This window comes from Micromys minutus (assembly GCF_963924665.1).
Source record: "Micromys minutus genome assembly, chromosome: 21".
Classification (NCBI taxonomy): Eukaryota; Metazoa; Chordata; class Mammalia; order Rodentia; family Muridae; genus Micromys; species Micromys minutus.
The window spans coordinates 50814865-50833569 of NC_137956.1; the positions used below are offsets into that span (position 1 = coordinate 50814865).

Here is an 18705-nt window from a genome sequence, read left to right on the forward strand (position 1 = left end):
AAGAAAAGGAAAAATACAGTCAATTCACAAGCCAACCGCTCCAGGCTGCAAGCTCACTGAGAGCTCAGCTGGGCCTCAGCAGCCTGAGGACAGCGTCTCTGGGGAACTATTAAAGCCAGAGCCTTGACTGTGTGGCTACAAAGAGTCTGAGGAGGAGCCAGGGTGTGGTGGCAAAGGATGGGGGACGGAGGGAAGGGGGAGGTGGGAGTAGAGGAGGGGAGGGTGGGAAGGGGGTGAGGCACACACACCGAGGTGTCTGCATAGTGACTGCACCTGTGATTCTGTGGCTTCTAGGTCACCTTGCTCATGAATGGTTTCAAGATGAAGACAAATTTAAAGTTAGGTAAAAATCATAACATTCAAGTGGGCGGACTCATTTCTGTTGTCTTAGACTTCCTCTAATGACATGCACTGTCTGAGTTCAGGGATGAGAGGCTGGGACACAAACCCAAGGCTGCGGGCACCTGGGCCTAAGTGAGCAGTGGTGGTCTTCAAGTCTGTTTCCATCTCCTCGTCTGTGTTAAAGATCCAGGTTGCCGAGGGAATTCTGGGCCTTTAATTCCCTGCCCCTCCCTATCTTCTTCTTCCCCTCCTCCTCTTCTTACACAGGGGCTCCCTCTTCCGCCTCGACTAGCATGGAGCTCACTGTATAGTTCAAGTTGGCCTGGAATTTACAGCTATCCTCCTGCCTCTGCTTCTGGAGTACCCTACTTGCTTGTCTTTAGGTTCTGCCTCACCATCATTAAAAAAAAGAAGAAGAAAAAGAAAAAGAAAAAGAAAAAAAAAGAAAGAAAGGCCTCCCATGGTTCTCTGAAGAACATGAACACAAATTCAGAACCACAGAATGTGGCTAGCGGGCCCCAGGAAGAACTCTATTGTCACGGAAACTGCTCCAGGGCACCTTTCCATGGCTCATGGTAGCTCTGGGTGGCATGGGGCTTGGTTATCAGGCTTCTCTCAGCCTCCTAGGGGACATTTACATCTGTGGTCCTTAGCACAGCAACACTTAAGGGTGAATGAGGCCAGGAGCACCCGTGCACACGAAGACCCAGCTACTTCTTAGCTACGTACAGGCTGCCACTGAATGATCTCAACTTGGCAAGATCCTATCTCAAGGGAAAGTGATACGGCCCTGTGAATCTCTGTGGTAGCAGTTCCATCTCTGGTACCACAGGCCCACGAATGTGCATGTATGCTCATGTACATATCACACATGCACATACACATGCACACACATATGCATCGTTCATAGAAGAAGAATGCTTTCTTTTGAGAATCATTCAAATCCACAGTGGGCTGAACCCATGAGGAGGATCAGGGTTGGCTCTGTCTTCCCTTTGCCTGCTGTTACCAGAAAAAAAAGGCCTACACACATACATTAATACATTACACACAAACAAGTGTAAAAAGTTTTGTACAGTATATAATTCAACACGTTAGCTCCACACCCCCATCCTCTCCAAAAGTAATCTAGTTTTAACCTGTCTCTAATCAAACAATCTCTCTCCTGTGTGAAAGTAGACAGGGAGGAGCTGCCTCTCAGACACATGGCAGTTTGCTTTCTCTCATTGTCAGGAAACCCAGACTTGCAAATTAGCAATATGCTCATCAGTTTTTGCCAAGATAATGCAAACAGAAAAGTGAAAATTTCCTGCAGGAGGTGGCTCTTGGCACCTGAGTGGGGGGATGGACAGCCTCTAGACAGTCACTTCCTTTTCAAATAACTCACACTAGGCCAGGCCTTTCCCCAACACTGCCTGGGGTCACCATCTGCATTTCAGAGTTACAGTTTCCTGGCAGAACTTCCCTGAGGTCTCTAAGAGAGCCAGCAAGAGAGCAGAACCAAACCACCCCACAGGTGACCAAGAGCCAATGGCTTTGTCTCAGTCACCTTTGAAAACAGAGAAACAACATTGAGGAGAACTTTCCAGCCTACGCACAGGAAATGAGCTGGGTTTCTGAGGTTCCCCCTCCCCAAGGTTCCCCCAGGAGGTCTCACTCACTACTCCATGGTCTCTGTAAATGGTGTGACCCGGAGCACCTGGTCGGCTGTCCAGGAACCTGTCACAGTAAAACAGCCTGAATCTTTTCGTGTAGTCGTTCCAGAAACCACAGGATGAGAAGGACCCAGCTCCAGATCCCAACAGTCTAGGGGGTGAAGACGTGGGTTCATACGACAGATCCAAAGACTTCACACATCCATTTTGTACACTTTACCGGCAGAACTTTGTCTGCCTCTAAACCTAGTTATTGCTCCTGTAACCCCAGTGCTCAGGGGCTGAACAGGGAGGTGTAAAGACAAGGCCAGCCTGGGCTACAGAGCTTAGACCCTGTCTTTAAACAAACAAATAAAATGTCACGGAATGAAATAAAGGTTGGAATGAGACTTGGTGGGTTATGCATGAAGGCCCTGTGAGGACTGACTGAGATGAACCGCCCCGGTGCAGCCTGTAGAGACATTGACTGGACTGTAAATGCCAAGGGCTATCCTATTTCAGCAGTGAACAGGTCTTGGTTTTGACTAGTATGTCGCCAAAAGAGGTAGAGGTGGGCTTCATGGGTGGTCCACAGAATGGTGGAGAAGGCATCAGTGATCCCGTCACTTCGTGACTCCATGGAGTAGGATCAGTTCCGGCTGTGCTTATCCACTGGTCCTGTATCAGTGACTCTTGGTATTTATACTTCTGTGGTTCTGAGCATCCAGACACCGAAGCAGTGATAGTGTGCCTTTATGTAATCTTAATGAAAATTATGAAGAGAGCTAAGAAACACAGGGCCTCAGAGCCAGAGGCCTGGGGCGGGAGGTTAACTTTAAACAAACCTTTCTGTTTTAATTACAAAGAGAAAGAACCCCAGTCTCCCACTGTCTCGCTTCATCAACAGCTAATTTGGGCCATGGATCACCCAGCCAGTCTCTTTTTCTGAACTGCTGGCACATAAGAAATCACTCCAAAATTCAGTGGCTTACCAAATCACCTCACACTTAAGGTGGGTCAGGAATTTGGAAGTAGCTGGGCAGCTTTGGTCAGAACTTGCAGTCTGCTTTTGTAAGTGAAGTTTGTCAGAGCAGAGCCATTTTTTTTCTGTTGACAACCTTTGCAGAACTCAACACTTGGGACAGAGAGTGTACAGTCCACATATTCGGGACTCTGTACTATCTGTTCTTTACAGAGGAAAGGTTGGCAGCTCCTGGTGCAGAGAATCTGAGATCCTCAAGGGTGTTGGCAGCAGCCATGTTCCTTGTCATGTGGGTTTCTCTGCTGGCTACTTGAGTGTCCTCATGGCCTGGCAGTTATCTCTTCCCAAGAGCCAGTGATTCAGGAGCCAGAAAGCAAGAGGCCTTAGTTTCATAACCTAGCCTAGAAGAGACATACCACCAGGGCTGCAGCAGTGCTCTGGATACACAGAAACACAAGGACACGGGGACTCTGCAAAGGTGAACTCTGGGGTCCATCTTGTAAGCAGACAAGCACAGACGGAGACATGTTCTTACTCTGTGAATCATTACGTCAATCATCATGTGACTCAGGGGTCATTCAGTAGGGCTTTCTTCACCTAACACCTGCCAATCAAACCAGGCAGATAATGTCTGCTCTACTTCATTTTTAAGCTTCAACCATCATATATGGTTGGGGTGACTCAGGGTCAGTGAGGGATCAGCTCCATGGATACCGTGTCCTTGCACAAACGACCCAGCATCTGAGTCCCATATTCTCTCTTAGTCCCCTGCCATTCTGTACTGTGTGAACGGTACAGAAGCAGCTGTGCACAGCTGTGCAGCACAGCTTAGGGAGCAATGCCCGGGCACAGCTGGCCCATGGACAGGGGTCTGACTAAGGGAGTATCGTTAGGCATAAGTTTTAATTACCTGCATTTCCATTCTGCATTACAATATTACTATTTATGTTTTCAGGACCATTATTAGTATGACTATTTCCTATTGATTAGGTGGTATTTCAAATAATGATTGAATTCAAACATTCCCTGTGTTCCGCTTTCCATTCTTGGGAGGAAGAGATGAGCAAGCATGCAGTTCCTAGAGATCCCTCAAGAACCGCAGGCCCTCAGTCTAGCACCCACTACATTTGTCACAATCCCTTGTCTGTGGTAGCAATGTCATAATACCCCAGGCAATGTAAATCAGTAGGAAAAACAGCATCGCTTATTCTGTTTTAAAGGATTTCAAATCTTAGCAATTAAAAGTTGAAGAATGTGCTTTCCACAGGGTGTGTCTCAACAGAGCTCATCTATAACCCCAGCAGTTAGCAGGCCAAGGCAGCCAAATGCTGGGTTAGGGGACAGCACACTGAGACCCTTGCCTGGGACAACAGTGAAGTGTGTGTCCTATGCATGTAGAGTTCAGTAGTGGCTTCTTAAATCTAATCAATCAATGTGCAAATATAATGAGTGGAGGGTAATTCAAAAGTCAAGGACTAGCATTTGGTAGTTTAAAAACATATATGCAGGCATGGCTTTGGCCCTGCTGGTGCTCACTTCCTGCCCCTCCTCTGACCATATCGCAGCCTACGTACAGAGCCTACATACAGAGCAATCCTTCCCCAGGAAGCTCCAAGCTCAGTAGTGTCAGAAAACCATCTCTGTATTGATGGTGCCAAGAGTAAATCTTTTCCTTGAATAATTCCCTTTTTCCATAACAGAATACATGCAGAGCTTTCTCCTCAGCCAGCTTCTTAGGTCTGGTGGGAAAGCAACAATGTACAGATTTTAAATTTTGTTCAGAAAACAAGATCAGAGGTAACCACAGTCTGCTCCCTGGAAAAGCAGACATGGTGAGGAGGCCTCTAGGGGATGCAGCCACATTTGAAGAAATCATGTCCCCTGAACACTTCTCTGGGGATGGCGGCCCGGCAGGGTTATACTACGGACTGAGTAAGCTTACCTCGTTACTGACGGGGAGAGAGAATCTGAAGGGCTCACGTGGAACTCCTCAGCACATTCCTTCCCCCAGCAAGCCCAGGAAGGCACATGACTTGTCTCCATTTTGGCCTGTGTGTCTATTTTAAGACTCTCACTTTGTCCAAGGACATCATTTGTCATTTGTTTAATACACTGGCTTCTGAACTATGTACAAGTCAACAAATCGGAGGTATTTACCCAGAGACTACTTTATGGCAGGTCTTGGACTGTGTAAGACACTGCCTGGACCTGGCTCCACAGCTCACCAGGGAGATAAAAGCCTGACCAAGGACAGCGGCCCCCTCACACAGTGGCAGGGGATGGAGACCCTGAGACTAGACCCCAAAGGGAGAGAAAAATGAATGAGGAAGTGAATGAGGAGCCCAGGAGCCAACATCTGCCAGAGCAGACATACCCTTCCCCACTCTCTTTATGCACAGAGGTCACGAGGTGGGGGGTGGTGGGTGGGGACACCAAGTGTCCTGCCCCTTCACCTCTCTATCTCCCCCTTCAGGCAGTGCCTCCCACTGAACCTGGAGTGAGGGCGGCAGGCAGCCCCAGTGAGCCTCCTGGCTCTGTCTACAGTGCCGGGAACACATCGGGCCTTTGGTGTCTGCAGTACTTGGATTTGTTTGCACAGCAAGCCCTGTCCCCACTGAGCTGTCTCTCCAGCCACCTGTGAGGATGGTTACATGCTGCTTGTGTGGCACCAGAAGGATATACTGAAGAAGCTAAGGCAGAAAAATCTAGGTTAATTCATTAGCTGAGACAAAGCTACTGTAGGAGAAATCGTGGGCTTGCTTCCAACGTGCAGGTACAGACCCACTTGCCTCTCCGCAGTGACCACAAATAAGAAAATGTCCCCACCAGATTGTCCTGTGGGCAAAGCTGTGGCACACTTTGTTGGCTGATGATTATTGTTGGGGGTCCAGCTCAGTGTGGGTGGTGCCACCTCTGGGTTACTAGTCCTGAGTGCTACAGAAAGCAGGCTGGGGCAGCCAATTAGAAACAAGCCAGTAGGCAACACTCCAGGGTCTCTGTCCTGAGTTGTGTCAGCAGTGGAAATGACCTGAGAGCTGTAAACTGAAATAAACACGTTCTCCCCAAGTTGTTTGTGGTCAGGGTGTTTGATCACAGCAATGGTGACTCGAAGACACTACCCAGAAGTGGCTGCAGGTGTCATACGAGGTACTCAGGCATGAAGAAGTCCTTGTCCCCACTTGGCATCCCTGTCTCTCGCAGCTCCCTGCCCAGTATATCCTCGCCATGACCTTATGGCCTGCATGGTAGGGACCACCTCCCCTGACCCCTGCAGATGACAAGAACACACCACAGGTGGGTACAGGAATAGCCCCCTGAGCAGGAGCTTCACAGACCTCAGAGATGAGTGGCGTGACCCCGGGAAGGAGGAATGGGCTGACCCAGAGGGCACCCAAGCTCTTTAACTCGGCAAAGCTGGGCTGGCCTACTGGATTTGGGCCTGCCTGTAGGACTTGGGAACTGGATCTTCTCCACTCAAGGCCCAGGGACCTGGCCCTGTGACTTCCCAGTTCTCATGACTGTCATTTCTGTACTGGATCAAACAAAAGTCTTTCTGTTGAGAAACTTCGGTTTTGGAAGTTTTGGGTTTCTAGACTGGTGCAGTAGGCGGTGTAGTCTCTGCACACCCCATCTCAAACATTTCATTCTGTGCCCTACCCCCTCCTTCTCTGTGAAACCACACATCTTCTGTTAAAGATGTGTTTCCCATAACTCGGGACACAGAGGGAGAGAAAGGGAGATACCAGAGAAATGGTTAAGATGTATTTGACACCAGAAATACAAGGCAGTATTCATTCTTCCTGTGCTGGGGAAGGAAGCCTGGGTACCAAACATTCTTAGCAGGCTCTCCATCCCCGAGCGCTATCCCAGCTAGACAGGCAGTGTTGATGAGGGATGAGCACCAACCCTCTGGCAACAGCCCTGTACTGATTTGGGCCCTTGTCTTGTTTGTTAAACTGATTTCAGTGGCTGCCATTTTCCTGGGAGGCTCTAGGCTTTCTGCCTCTGTCCCTGCTCCCTGGCTCGACTATGCTCTGGACATAGCAGCCTTTCTGCCTGGAGTGACTCACTAAGTGGCTACATTGCTCTGGGAAGTGTACTGGACTCCAGTTACCAAATGGTTCTTGGATGTTTCTTTCTATTTTTAGTGGGATCTTTGAAAATGACTGGATACAAAGTAAGCCAATTTATAACAAGCATTGGGTCTTTGTCTGCCCATCTGCCCACGTTCTTCCGGAAGGTCTCACCTGAGCTGGGTAAACACCCTTTGCAAAGCCAATGAGTCCACCTTCTTGCTCCTTTTAGATGTGTCTAGTTTGCTCTCGTGCATAGGAATGCCAGTTTCCCACCACGAGAGACTGAACTCTGCTTCCAGCACTTTCCTTCCAAGTTCACTGCAGAACAGTTTATCTCTGGGAGGTTCAACAGAGGGTGCTGAGCGCCTCCAGCTGGCCAGACCCAGGCCTCCAGGGCAGGATTTTTGGTATGCGGGCTAAATGGCCAACCCCAGAGTGCAAACCCATCTCCTGACAGGCTTGGTGACAGAGGCTGCCTAAGCTCAACTGGGCCTGGTTCTGGGGTGAGAACGGAGGAGGAGGCAGGCCAACAGAGGCTTTAACTGTGACTAGAAACTCTCTGTGTGGCAAAGGGCAGAGCTGGGAGTTGAAGCCACAGTTCGTTACAAGATAGGGTGGAATGCCAGGCTAAGGAAGGCAGAATACACAAGCTCTGTGGAAGACACTTACACTGAAGTGTTGAGAGGCACAAGCAGGGTGATCTGAACATTCCAGGACACGCCTCTCCAGCAGTGAGGGTAAATGGGAAGGATGAAGAAAAGCTGAGCTCTCCCCATGTTTGTTCTGAATATCTGACAGGCAGGGAATTTCCCTAAGGCTCAGTACCCTTTCTTTTTCTATTTTCAGTGTGGTGGGGGTACGTGTGTAAATGTGCATTGGGGGTGTGTTTGTGCACCTGATTGTGGGTACATGCAGAGGCCCAAAGTCAATGTCGGGAATCGCCCACTATCTTGTTACTGGTGCAGAATCTCCAAGCCAAACCCACAGTTCCTTAATGCAGCTCATCCTGCTGGCCAGCTTGCCCTGCGGATGGCTCCCTGTCTCTGCTTGCAGAGGCTGGAACTGCAGGACAGTCGCAGTTCTGTGGGTTCTGGAGTCTGAACTCTGGCCTTCATGCTTTACCTACTGAGCCATGTCCCCAGCCCGAGATAGAATTTTCTAATTCTAGGAGACATTAAAAACATTCTTTATACAGATTATCCATGCTAAAGACTTTATGTTCTAATTTTTCTGTAAATGGAAAATTTCCAATAACATTTAAAACTGCTTATTTTGCATAAAAACATATTACCTTATATAAAACTCATGCCCTGCCTCCTTACCTCTTTTGGGGACAGCATTTCTTTCTGCCCCAGTCCTGGCTGCCTTAGAACTTGCTACATTGTCTAGAATGGCCTAAAGCTCACAGATACCCAGCTACCATGACACCCAGCTTCCTGCTGCTTCTAGTAACTACTGTATGGACTTATTAACTATGCAGCCCTTCCTGTCTGCAGTCATGGTATGTGTGCCTCTTCTGGCACGTGACCATTTTAGGTAGATTCTTTTCATGCCCCCCCCCCAGTTCCCTAAGTGCTGTGTGGGCACGAGGTGTTGGTCCTGAAGTTTGTCCCCAAGAAGTCACTGCCCAATCCATTGCCTTGTTGCTTAAATAGAGACATGTCACTGGAGGTAACCACTCTGAGCATCTGGAAACTCAGTCTTCTGGTTCTCCTCACAGGCAGAAAATCGCCAGTGGTGAATCCTGAGGGTTAGCTCTCCCCCTCCCCCCCCACTGGTTTCTCCCTCCCCCCATCTCCCACCTTCTCTTTCATCTGGTAGAACAAGGAGATGATCTTTGTGACATTCTTTGAGGCTCTGCCCACAGGTTTTCAGTCTCTGTAAGTGAATCCTATTCACTGGCCTCCCCTCCCCAGTGTTTCTACATAAGGCTTGGTTAGCAAACGGTGGGGGCAGCTCTGCGGTGATTCCCACTGCCTGGCTATTTCTACTTGCCCAGCCTCGCCCTCGGTGACATCACGGGCCTGGGCTGTGCCACCGCATCCTCCACCAGAGTCCCGTGTGCTTATTTAACTGACAAGCTGATGCTAAAGGGAACACAAGTGACTTGGCTTCTGCACCAGAGGGGTAATAGCCCAACAGTGTCGCCGGGCGCGCGGCGCTTACCTGTTGCTTGAGTGCCTCCAAAGATTCAAATTCCAACTTGGCGAGCTTCATCTGGATATGCCGCGGCTTATCAGGGATGGCAAATGCAAGTATGAACTTCAAAGCCAGGAGTGCGTGCTGCAAAGAGAAAGGCCTCATGTTGAGACTCACCAACTGCCATTGGAGAAGTTGGGCCCTAAAGGACATTGCGCTGTTTCTGTTGACTTTAGGGACTCCTGAGTTCGTTGCCTCTGACATATCACTGACTAATCGGGCCAAGAGTTGCACCGGCTGATTCTAGTATGGACCATCCAACCATTCTGGCTTATTTTGTTTTACTCTTTGAAAATAAGTGATCATAAACCGATACCACATGCACTCTTGGTGCTTTCGAGAAAAGTCAAGCTTGTTCCAAAGTCTGCCACAAAATGTTTGACCAGTACGTTGGTGGGCAATATGCCTGGTGCCCACATTCTTCCTCAGCTCCATTCTCTGTCCACCACCTCCCAGCTGTGCTACAGCCCAAGTTACAGCCAGCTAAGTGCCCACCACCAGCTGGAGTCACAGCCAGCATGATGCTCAGATTCTCACACCAGTGTCCGGTGTGGCTTTTTTCATGACACAATCATTGTTGAACATTGACAGAATGCTGGAGCCTTAAACTGGTCTCTCCACACACAGCAGTTAAGGACAAACTCCGTGTGCCCTTTCAGACCTTAGCAACTGAAGACCATGCCCTTCTTCTCTGGCATCCTCAGTGCCTCATAATATGACATGAAATTTCAGTCACGTAGAGAACACGGCCTCTATGGAATCCCACAGATGCACAGCCCCAGCCAAAGGACTTTCTCCAAACCCATGATTGTCTGGGGTCTTATGAGGAGTTTCAACACCCTTAGATATCTGACCCACCAAAGAACAAAGCATGGGGCAGGGGACAGTGTGAATGACTCAGGACATCAAAAGGTGGGAATCTTTAAAGGTTAAAAAAATTTAGAAGGTAGTAAGGAAGCCCAAGAGGGACAGACAGCTACTAAGTTACACTACTGTCAACAGGAATAAAGATTGTGGAGGAAAATAAAATGAATTCTTTAGAGAAGAAATAAACAGTGACTCCTGGGGGAAGGGTGGGAGGGCACAGGAGTGGGAGAGGAGGAGGGCACTGGAGTGGGAGAGGGGGAGGGCACAGGAGTGGGAGAGTGGGAGGGCACAGGAGTGGGAGAAGGGGGAGGGCACAGGAGTGGGAGGGGGAGGGCACAGGAGGGGGAGGGCAGGGGAGTGGGAGGGGGAGGGCACAGGAGGGGGAGGGCACAGGAGTGGGAGGGGGAGGGCACAGGAGTGGGAGGGGGGAGGGCACAGGAGGGGGAGGGCAAGGGATGGGAGGGGGAGGGCACAGGAGGGAGAGGGCACAGGAGTGGGAGAAGAGGGAGGGCACAGGAGTGGGAGAGGGGGAGGGCACGGGAGTGGGAGGGGGAGGGCACAGGAGGGGGAGGGCACGGGAGTGGGAGAGGGGGAGGGGCATGGGAGTCAGCATCGAGATAGATTTGAGCATGTTGTAACCAGAAGACCTAGGACTTAGCATCTCCCAGAGGGACTCCACATCAACAGTGATCTGGAACTGGACTACAAGTGGCCTTGACCTGGGAACCCTGGCAGATGCTTAGCAGACAGAAGCTAACACAGCCCTGGTAGATGTTCTCACACACTGTAGATGAGTTAAGATCCTGGGTAGCACCTACAAAGGATAAACTCAATGGGAAGGAGCTGGGCTGTGATTATCCTATTAGTGCTAAAGATGAGATAACCGTCCTTAAGTGATACGTGAGAAACCAGCAGGTGCATGAAAATGAACCCTCTGCAGTTTGCTGCTGGAGCCACCCCCCACCCTGGTCCGTTCCCACCTAACAAACCTGCACCTTTGTTTTGTGCCCCCTGGAGCCTTGGCAGGAATGGGTTTAAGTAACAAAACAAAACAAAGTTTCTCTGAGACCCTGCTTCCCTCAGGTGCAGAGCATCTGGAAGGGAAGTCAGTCCCAACAGAAAAGGATTATGCTCTGCCAAGCACCTAGCCTTGCCTGATCCACTGCCCATTGGCCCAGAAAACAACTTTCAGCTCAGAGAACCAGGAACCCAGAATGAGCGCTCTGGGATCTGACTGGACAAGCTGCTTACTATCAGCCTGCCCCTTCACCTAATCTACGTTTGAGGAAATGCATTCTCAGAATAAAGGGTGGGAGGCACTTGGTGAGCCTGACTCATTCATCAGCTAAATCTCTTGGTGAGTTTGGTGCTTTGCCTTTGGAGACAGTTTTACTGTACAGCCAGCCTGGCCTCAGATTCGAGCTCCTGCTGCTGAGTCCCAGGGGTTGTGGTGACAGCCGCAGCACCACACCAGACTCCAGCAACATTTTCTTCAAAGCAAAACTTACAAAACTGTATAATAAACGAAGGAAATAGAAAAGACACAACAGTTTGCTTTAGCAGTGATTAAGGGGAAAAGCAGAAAGACAATGACCATAGGAAATCAGCTCAGAGTTCAACTCCTCTGGGACCATTGGCCAGCAGGTCGCTCTGGTCACTGCAGGGATGGGGCCGTTTTATTTTGTGAAAACCTGAACATTCTGGTGTGATCAGGAGAGGTAGCTGTGTTTTCCCAGCAGCCTGTGCCCAGCCCCCTGGCTTCTGAAACAAACTGAAAATCTGAACTGACTTGCTGGGATCCTGAGAAGGGAAAATCGACTCCTACAGAGGTTGTTGTGAGGGCAGCATCCTCAGTCCAACACAAGGAACTTCTCAGAAAAATAAAACCCTCTGATCACCAGAAAATTTACAGTAAGACAAATGCGCATTTATAACAAAGCAGCTCATGGGAAAGAGCTTGAAAACAGCACCAGCAACGACAAGAAACTGGTCACCTCTCCCTCACCCACTGGTAATGTTTTGTAGTTACTTTATATTTTAATTTCCTTAGATTTATTTTATAAGTGTTTTTGCTCACATAAGTGTATGTGCACCGTACAGGGCCTGGTGCCTTCAGAGGTCAGAAGAAGGTACCGCACACCCTGAGACCAGAATGACGGACAGCTGGGAGCCACCAACAGACAGGGGTGGAACTGTCCTCTGCCTGCTGGTGTCCATCTCCCGTGAGTGTAAGGCACTTGTTCACATTTCCCCAGGGAAAGCAGGGTGGGGCAGAGGGAACAGAGGGCAGGGAATAAGGCCAGGGGACATGGCAGAAATAAGGCAGATGCACAGGGTGTTGGGATTCTGTAAACCCCACCCCTCAGTTACCTAGCAACAGCCAGGTATGCTCTGCCCCAGTGACCTGACACTATAAAAGGAGCTGCTTGACCCCTCTCCTTCCCTTCCCCCCTCTCTCCACGTGCTCATGGCCGGCCTCTACTCTTCTCTCTCTCTCTGTCTCTCTCTCTGTCTCTGTCTCTCTCTGTCTCTCTCTCTGTCTCTGTCTCTCTCTCTCTGTCTCTCTCTGTGTCTCTCTCTGTCTCTCTGTCTCTCTCTTTGTCTCTCTCTCTGTCTCTCTGTCTCTCTTTCTCTGTCTCTCTCTCTCTCTGTCTGTCTGTCTGTCTCTCTCTGCCTCTACCACCCTCTTAATTCTCCCATGACCTGAATAAACTCTATTCTGTACTATACCGTTGTGTGGCTGGTCCCTCAGGGGGAAGGGATTCTCAACATGGACCCCCCCCAGAGGCATCTCCCTTGCCCCCAGGCCTTGCCGCACCTCCATGGGCCATATGCCCCCCACTCTCTTCATCCTTCCCCTAACACAGGGGGCAGAGGGAGCAGGGGGTAGGGGTAGAGGGGACAAGAGACAGGGGGCAGGACAGCTCCTGTAACCCAACACAGTTCTCAAGCTCCCTGCTCCTGACATACCAAACAGACTGTGACAGGGACTCCCTGCCATCTCAAGTGGCCTGGGCCTCTGCACAGCTATTTGGACTATTTCTGACAAGAAGCCAAACCAGTGAGGAGCTGGGCACAAAAGGTTAGCAGAATGTTGAAATAAAGACGTCCCAGGAGAAGAGCATGCAGAAAATGCTAGGAGAGCCAACAGTGAGCTGAGGCGTGGCCACCACACATCAGAAGCCCTCTCCTGCTCTCTTTGCCCCCACAGCTCTTTCAACAGCAGAATACAGGAGAGGTGTGGCTAATCTAAAGGGCCTGGAACATCCCACCTATCCCTGGGGTAAGAAAGTCATTCCAGGCTTTGGCAGAGCTCAGAGCTTTTCTTAAGTGAGATGAGCGACCCCCCCCCCATGCTCAGAGCAGCTTCCAGGCCGGATGCTGGGTTGGGTAGGACAGTTGTTTACTTGGCTCCTGCTTTGCATTTTCAACAATCTGGTCACTTGACAAGGTAAAAAGACTCAGGTCGCACCAATAACTAAATGCTGGGATGCTCTGCAAGGGCTGGACACAGAGCAACAGAAGACCATGCTTTCTGCTCACTGGACATACTCATTCACTTTAATGGAATCCCTCAAGAAATCGACATTTGTAATCCCTGAAATGTCAGTCACAGGGACAGCTGGGGTGCTGCTGGCCCAGAAGTGGGCAGCTCCGCAGTCAGGGAAGGACCCAAGGCTGGCTCTTTGCCTGACTAGCAATGGTGTAGAACCCTGGATTCTGTACGTCCATAGGTGCATCCATAGGCCCACGGGCATCTATGGCATTACTGGAAGATGGTGGAATCCTAGGAGGACAGGTGAGCAGATCACACCTGCCGCCATAGAGGCCACTGTCCCGGAGCAGCAGGGCCATGACCATGGCCTGAGATCTCTAAAACTCTGATTCAGAATAAACTCTCGGGTATTTTGTTACACTGACAAAAATCTGAGTAGCAGAGCATGAGGAGAAGGTTCGGGAGACCTGGCTGATGAATTTTGCAGGAGGCAGGTGTAATATGGCCCATACTGCTAACATTAAAAGATGCACAGGCACAGTGAGCGCCAGAAGGTTCTGGGTGCTAAGGAAGCCTTGTCAGTGCAATGGTAGGGTCCCCTTCTGTGGGTGTCAGCAGGGTTGACTTAGCCCCAGTGGCAGGCTTTGTTCATAGGTGGTGGCATCTCTGTATCCCAGGATGACTCTGACCGGCTGACTCCTAATTTGAGTTCTCTCTAGTTTCTGTTTCTCTTCCTCATTTACTGAACCCACAAAGCCTAGTTGTCTAGCAAATTTGTGGTGATAACATGTCATTGTCAAACCAAATTTACTGTGCACGGATGGGGTGCCACGTGGCATTTCTTCTCCATCCTTGTTTTTGGGTAGTACGGACCAACATATACTTTCAAAGCCATGACTGTCCCGTGACCCCCGTGTCCCCCTCACTGTACCCTTTCATTCCCAGCACATGCCAGAGCCAAGAAGCTGAGGGAGTGTGCAGGGAGTGAGGCAGAGGTGGCAACCTTCACACAGCACAGCTGCACGTCCGCTGCTGTGTAGGAACGCAGTGCTGCCTGAGATGAAGGCTTCCAAAGGCTCCTCAGTTTCACCAAGTGGACACTGACCACAGGACAGCCCAGGCTGGGGAACAACCGATGCTCAGGCCTCCCACAACACACTGCAAGCCCGTGAATCTCTTCCTAATGTGTCTGTCATTTCTGCATGGTGTATGCTAATATACAGATGCGGTCATCCGTGAGATCACTGTGTGAACTGCCCTGTCGAATCCACCCCCCTGGCTACCTTCAGCTCAGTGTGGGCCTCAGGACTTTAGTGACAACAGTTCACCTGTCTTCTGTCTTTCTGAAGAAAAACAGTATTGGAATGAATGTGTGTGTCTGTCAATTACAACCTAAAAGTCAGGCCGAATCTGTTTACAAATGAAAGAGATGGTGGGCCAGGGACACGGCTCAGAGCATTCAACATGCTTGAACCCTGGATTTGATCCGGTGTGCACACGTGGAAGATAACCTCAGGGTCTTCCTCAGGCTCTGTCCACCTTCCTTTTCTGAAGCTGTATAGCTCACTGGCCTGGAGCTTGCCAAGGAGGTGAGGCGGGCTGACTCGGGAGCCCCACGACTCTACCCATGTGCTCCTCCTCACTGCTGACACTGAATGCGCACACCTGGCTTGTCTACATGGGCTACAAGGTTTGAACTCAGGTCTTTATGCTTCCAAGGCAAGCACTTTACCGACTGAGCCACTCATAAGCCCGCCCTGAGAAAGTCTCGTCTAACTGCAGGCATCTGCCTGCACAGGTGTTTATTCTTCTTCTTCTTTAATCATGTACTGGTTGTAGGTCCTGACATGAAAGTGAAAAGGACTTGGGAATTAGAATCTGTCAGCACACGGGCACTGTGAACTTTCCTGTCTTCTGGGTACTGCTGTTCTAGAAAAGCCCACAGCCCAGAGGTGCCAACTCATGGCACTGGCTTGAGGGAAAGCAGAGGTGTGTTTAACATTTTAAAGCCACTTAACTACCAGATGTTGCTGAAGTAATTAATTTTTTTAAATAGAAGCGGATGTGCATCAGCTTGCCTGCTCATCAGATACCTTAGCTGCCCCTCTCCCTGGCAACCTGAGACTCAGCAGGTGCAGAAAAGCCACCAGCACCTGCAGAGTCATTAGGAGAAAGGAAAAGGACACTATAAAAATAGACTCAGATGCTGAGGGTTCTAATTAATGGCAATCTCTACCACACTTCTGAATGCCATCGTTAGATAAAACATGGGTATTTTAAGGCTCCACAGGTTTTATAGCACACAGAGGTTTACCTTGAAGATGCTGGATGTAAGCATCTTTGCTCACAGCCACAGGAAGTGCACAAGGCCAGATGCAAAACAGCGGAAACTGTGCTGCACTAAGATGGAAACGTGCAACTCAGAGAAGCAACAAACCAGCTTTACAGACAGTGCTGTGCACAAGGCAAACTTGATACTGAGTGAATGAACCACTCAGAGCCCCAAACCTTGACTGATAAGACCCGCCCTTCCCTAGAAAGAAAGGACACACAATACATGCACCAATGTGGGTGCCCACACGGGAAAAGGGAATGAATGAAAACCAGGCAAAGATGCCTGCGCCATGAATGGAGGAGCAGGGCCAGCGGGTCAGCAGTCCTGAGGTGGTGGTGGTCCATCGGGAAGTACACATAGCATTCTTGTGAATGCAGTAGAAGTGCCAAGGCTTTCTAGCATTTCTTACCTGTAAGCCTTGCTCAGAGCGGTTCATAACATATGATGATGAAGCACAAGACAGAATATCATCATTCTATAAGCTTGACATGTGTTGGCACCATTTTGTGGATGGCATTTAATGGGAACTACGGTGAGGTACCGAAAGAGAAACTAGTCAATGTAGAATCTGATGAGGGATGTGGCTTTGATCACATTGAAATAGTTCAGAGAGGAAAGGAGATAATGGTGACTTAAGAAATTAAACTCAACGCAAAGATTAAGGACACATGTCTGAGTTAATTCAGATGAGCTCTCTTATGGCAGGAATATGTACATGTCTAGTTGTGGGACACGTGTGTTTGTTTCTCCATGTTTATCACATGTCCTATAGTATGTGTGTTTCACCATAAGATAGATGTGTATTTCCTGTGAGCCAAAAGATCATCACACACTTTGAGGAGCTCAGTGGTAGAAATTAAGCAAACACTCTTACAGGTTCAGAGGGGTAACATTTGAAACACTGGGGGCCACAGTGAAGAGTCAGCCTCTAGTGTCTACATGGCGTCTCTGGAACTCAACACCTGACAGCCAGCACAAGGAACCCCAGTTCCTACTCCAGTGGAAATTTTGGGGTTTTGAATGATCATTAATGATTCTCTGTCATTTGTCACTGAGTGACCTGGAGCTGGTGACAGACACTGAGAAGGAGCATGAGAAAAGGATGGGGCGTATCTGTTGTTCTGAGCTTGCTCCCTACACAAGGGAGATGACATAACCCCAGGCTGCCTGTGTTTGTTATTTATTTAAGATTGAAATCCCCTAATTGTGGTACATTTACACAATGGAGTACTACTCAGCTATCAGAAACAATGACTTTATGAAATTCCTAGGCAAATTGATGGAACTAGAAGTTATCATCCTGAGTGAGGTAACTCAGTCACAAATGAACAGACATTGAACACACTCACTGGTAAGCAGATATTAGCCCCAGAAAGCTCTGAATACCTAAGAAACAACTCACAGATCTTATGAAGCTCAAAGAGAAGGGAGGCCAGAATGTGGAGGCCTCAGTCCTTCTTAGAAGGGAGAACAAAACACTCACTGGAGGAAATACAAGGTCAAATAGAGGAGCAGGGATTGAAGAAAAGATCTACAGAGACTGCCTCACCTGGGGATCCACCCCATTTGCAGCCACCAAATCCAATCACTATTGCTGATGCCAAGAAGGAACAAGATATGGATGCCTCCTCAGAGGCTCTGCCAGAGTCATACAGATACAGCTGAGGATGCTTGCAGCTAACCATCAAACTGAACACAGGGACCCCAATGAAGGAGCTAAAGAAAGGACTGAAGGAGCTGAAAGGGTTTGCAACCCCATGGGAAGAACAACATTATCAACCAACCAAACTTTCCAGAACTCTCAGGGACTAAAACACCAACCACTAAGTACACATGGAGAGACCCATGGCTCCAGTTGCATATGTAGCAGAGAACAGCATTGTCTGGCATCAATAAGAGAAGAGGCCTTTGGTCCAGTGAAGATGTGTTTTCCCTGTGTAGGGGAATGCCAAGACACTGAGGTGGAGAGGGTGGTTGGGAGAGGGAGCACCTTCATGGAAGCAAATGGAGGGGGAGAGGGAATGGCAGTGGGGAGAAATGGTATAACATTTGAAATGTAAATACAGAGAATATCCAATTAAAAAATTCAAACAAACAAACAAACAAACAAACAAACCAGAAGACTGAAATCCCCTAACTTGTGACCATGCAGACCTGCATGACCCAGAGATTCCTTACAATGGAGACTGTCACTAGTACCCTGCAGATGTGGCTCCTGAAAGCACATGAAATACACTGTAGGCCAACTGACATATATTTCAGGAATAGACTGCTGGTTCTACAGGAAAAAGTTAATGTCACACAACACATTGTTCTCAGGAGACAAATGACCGATTACACCTATATACACAGAAAAGTTTTGACATAAATACTCTCTCATCATGGAAACCCTCAGCAAACTACAAACAGAAGGAAATGCCTTCGATTTGAACAGCACATCTAGTTCTAGGGATGTCAGGGGAAGATGAGAAGCCACAGGAGCTGGGGAGATGGCTCAGTCGGGAAAGTGATTGAGTGAGAACACGTCAGAGCCCTCGTACCCTATGGCAACGCACATCTGTGACTCCAGCACCGGAGGTGCAGGACAGAGCCTGGGCTGACTCACCTCACGTCTACAACACTGAGCTCTAGGTCCTGTTAGAGGCCCTGCCTCAAAGACTAAGATGGAGAGCGAAGGAGAAAGAGTTCTTAATGTTGATTTCTGGCCTCCACATGCACACTCACAGGGGGATGCACCCACACACACACATGCACACACAGGGGGATGTACCCAC

The 18705-nt window shown here is 49.2% G+C and overlaps 1 protein-coding gene across 1 annotated transcript in view; it reads right to left on the reverse strand.

The window, feature by feature from the left end:
• ANO10 (anoctamin 10) overlaps positions 1 to 18705 on the reverse strand; it is a 103761-nt gene that overhangs the window by 15985 nt on the left and 69071 nt on the right. Inside the window, exon 13 of the mRNA XM_080934067.1 lies at positions 9201 to 9317. Coding sequence (XP_080790193.1) covers positions 9201 to 9317 — 117 coding nt within the window. The remainder of the gene's footprint in view (positions 1 to 9200; positions 9318 to 18705) is intronic.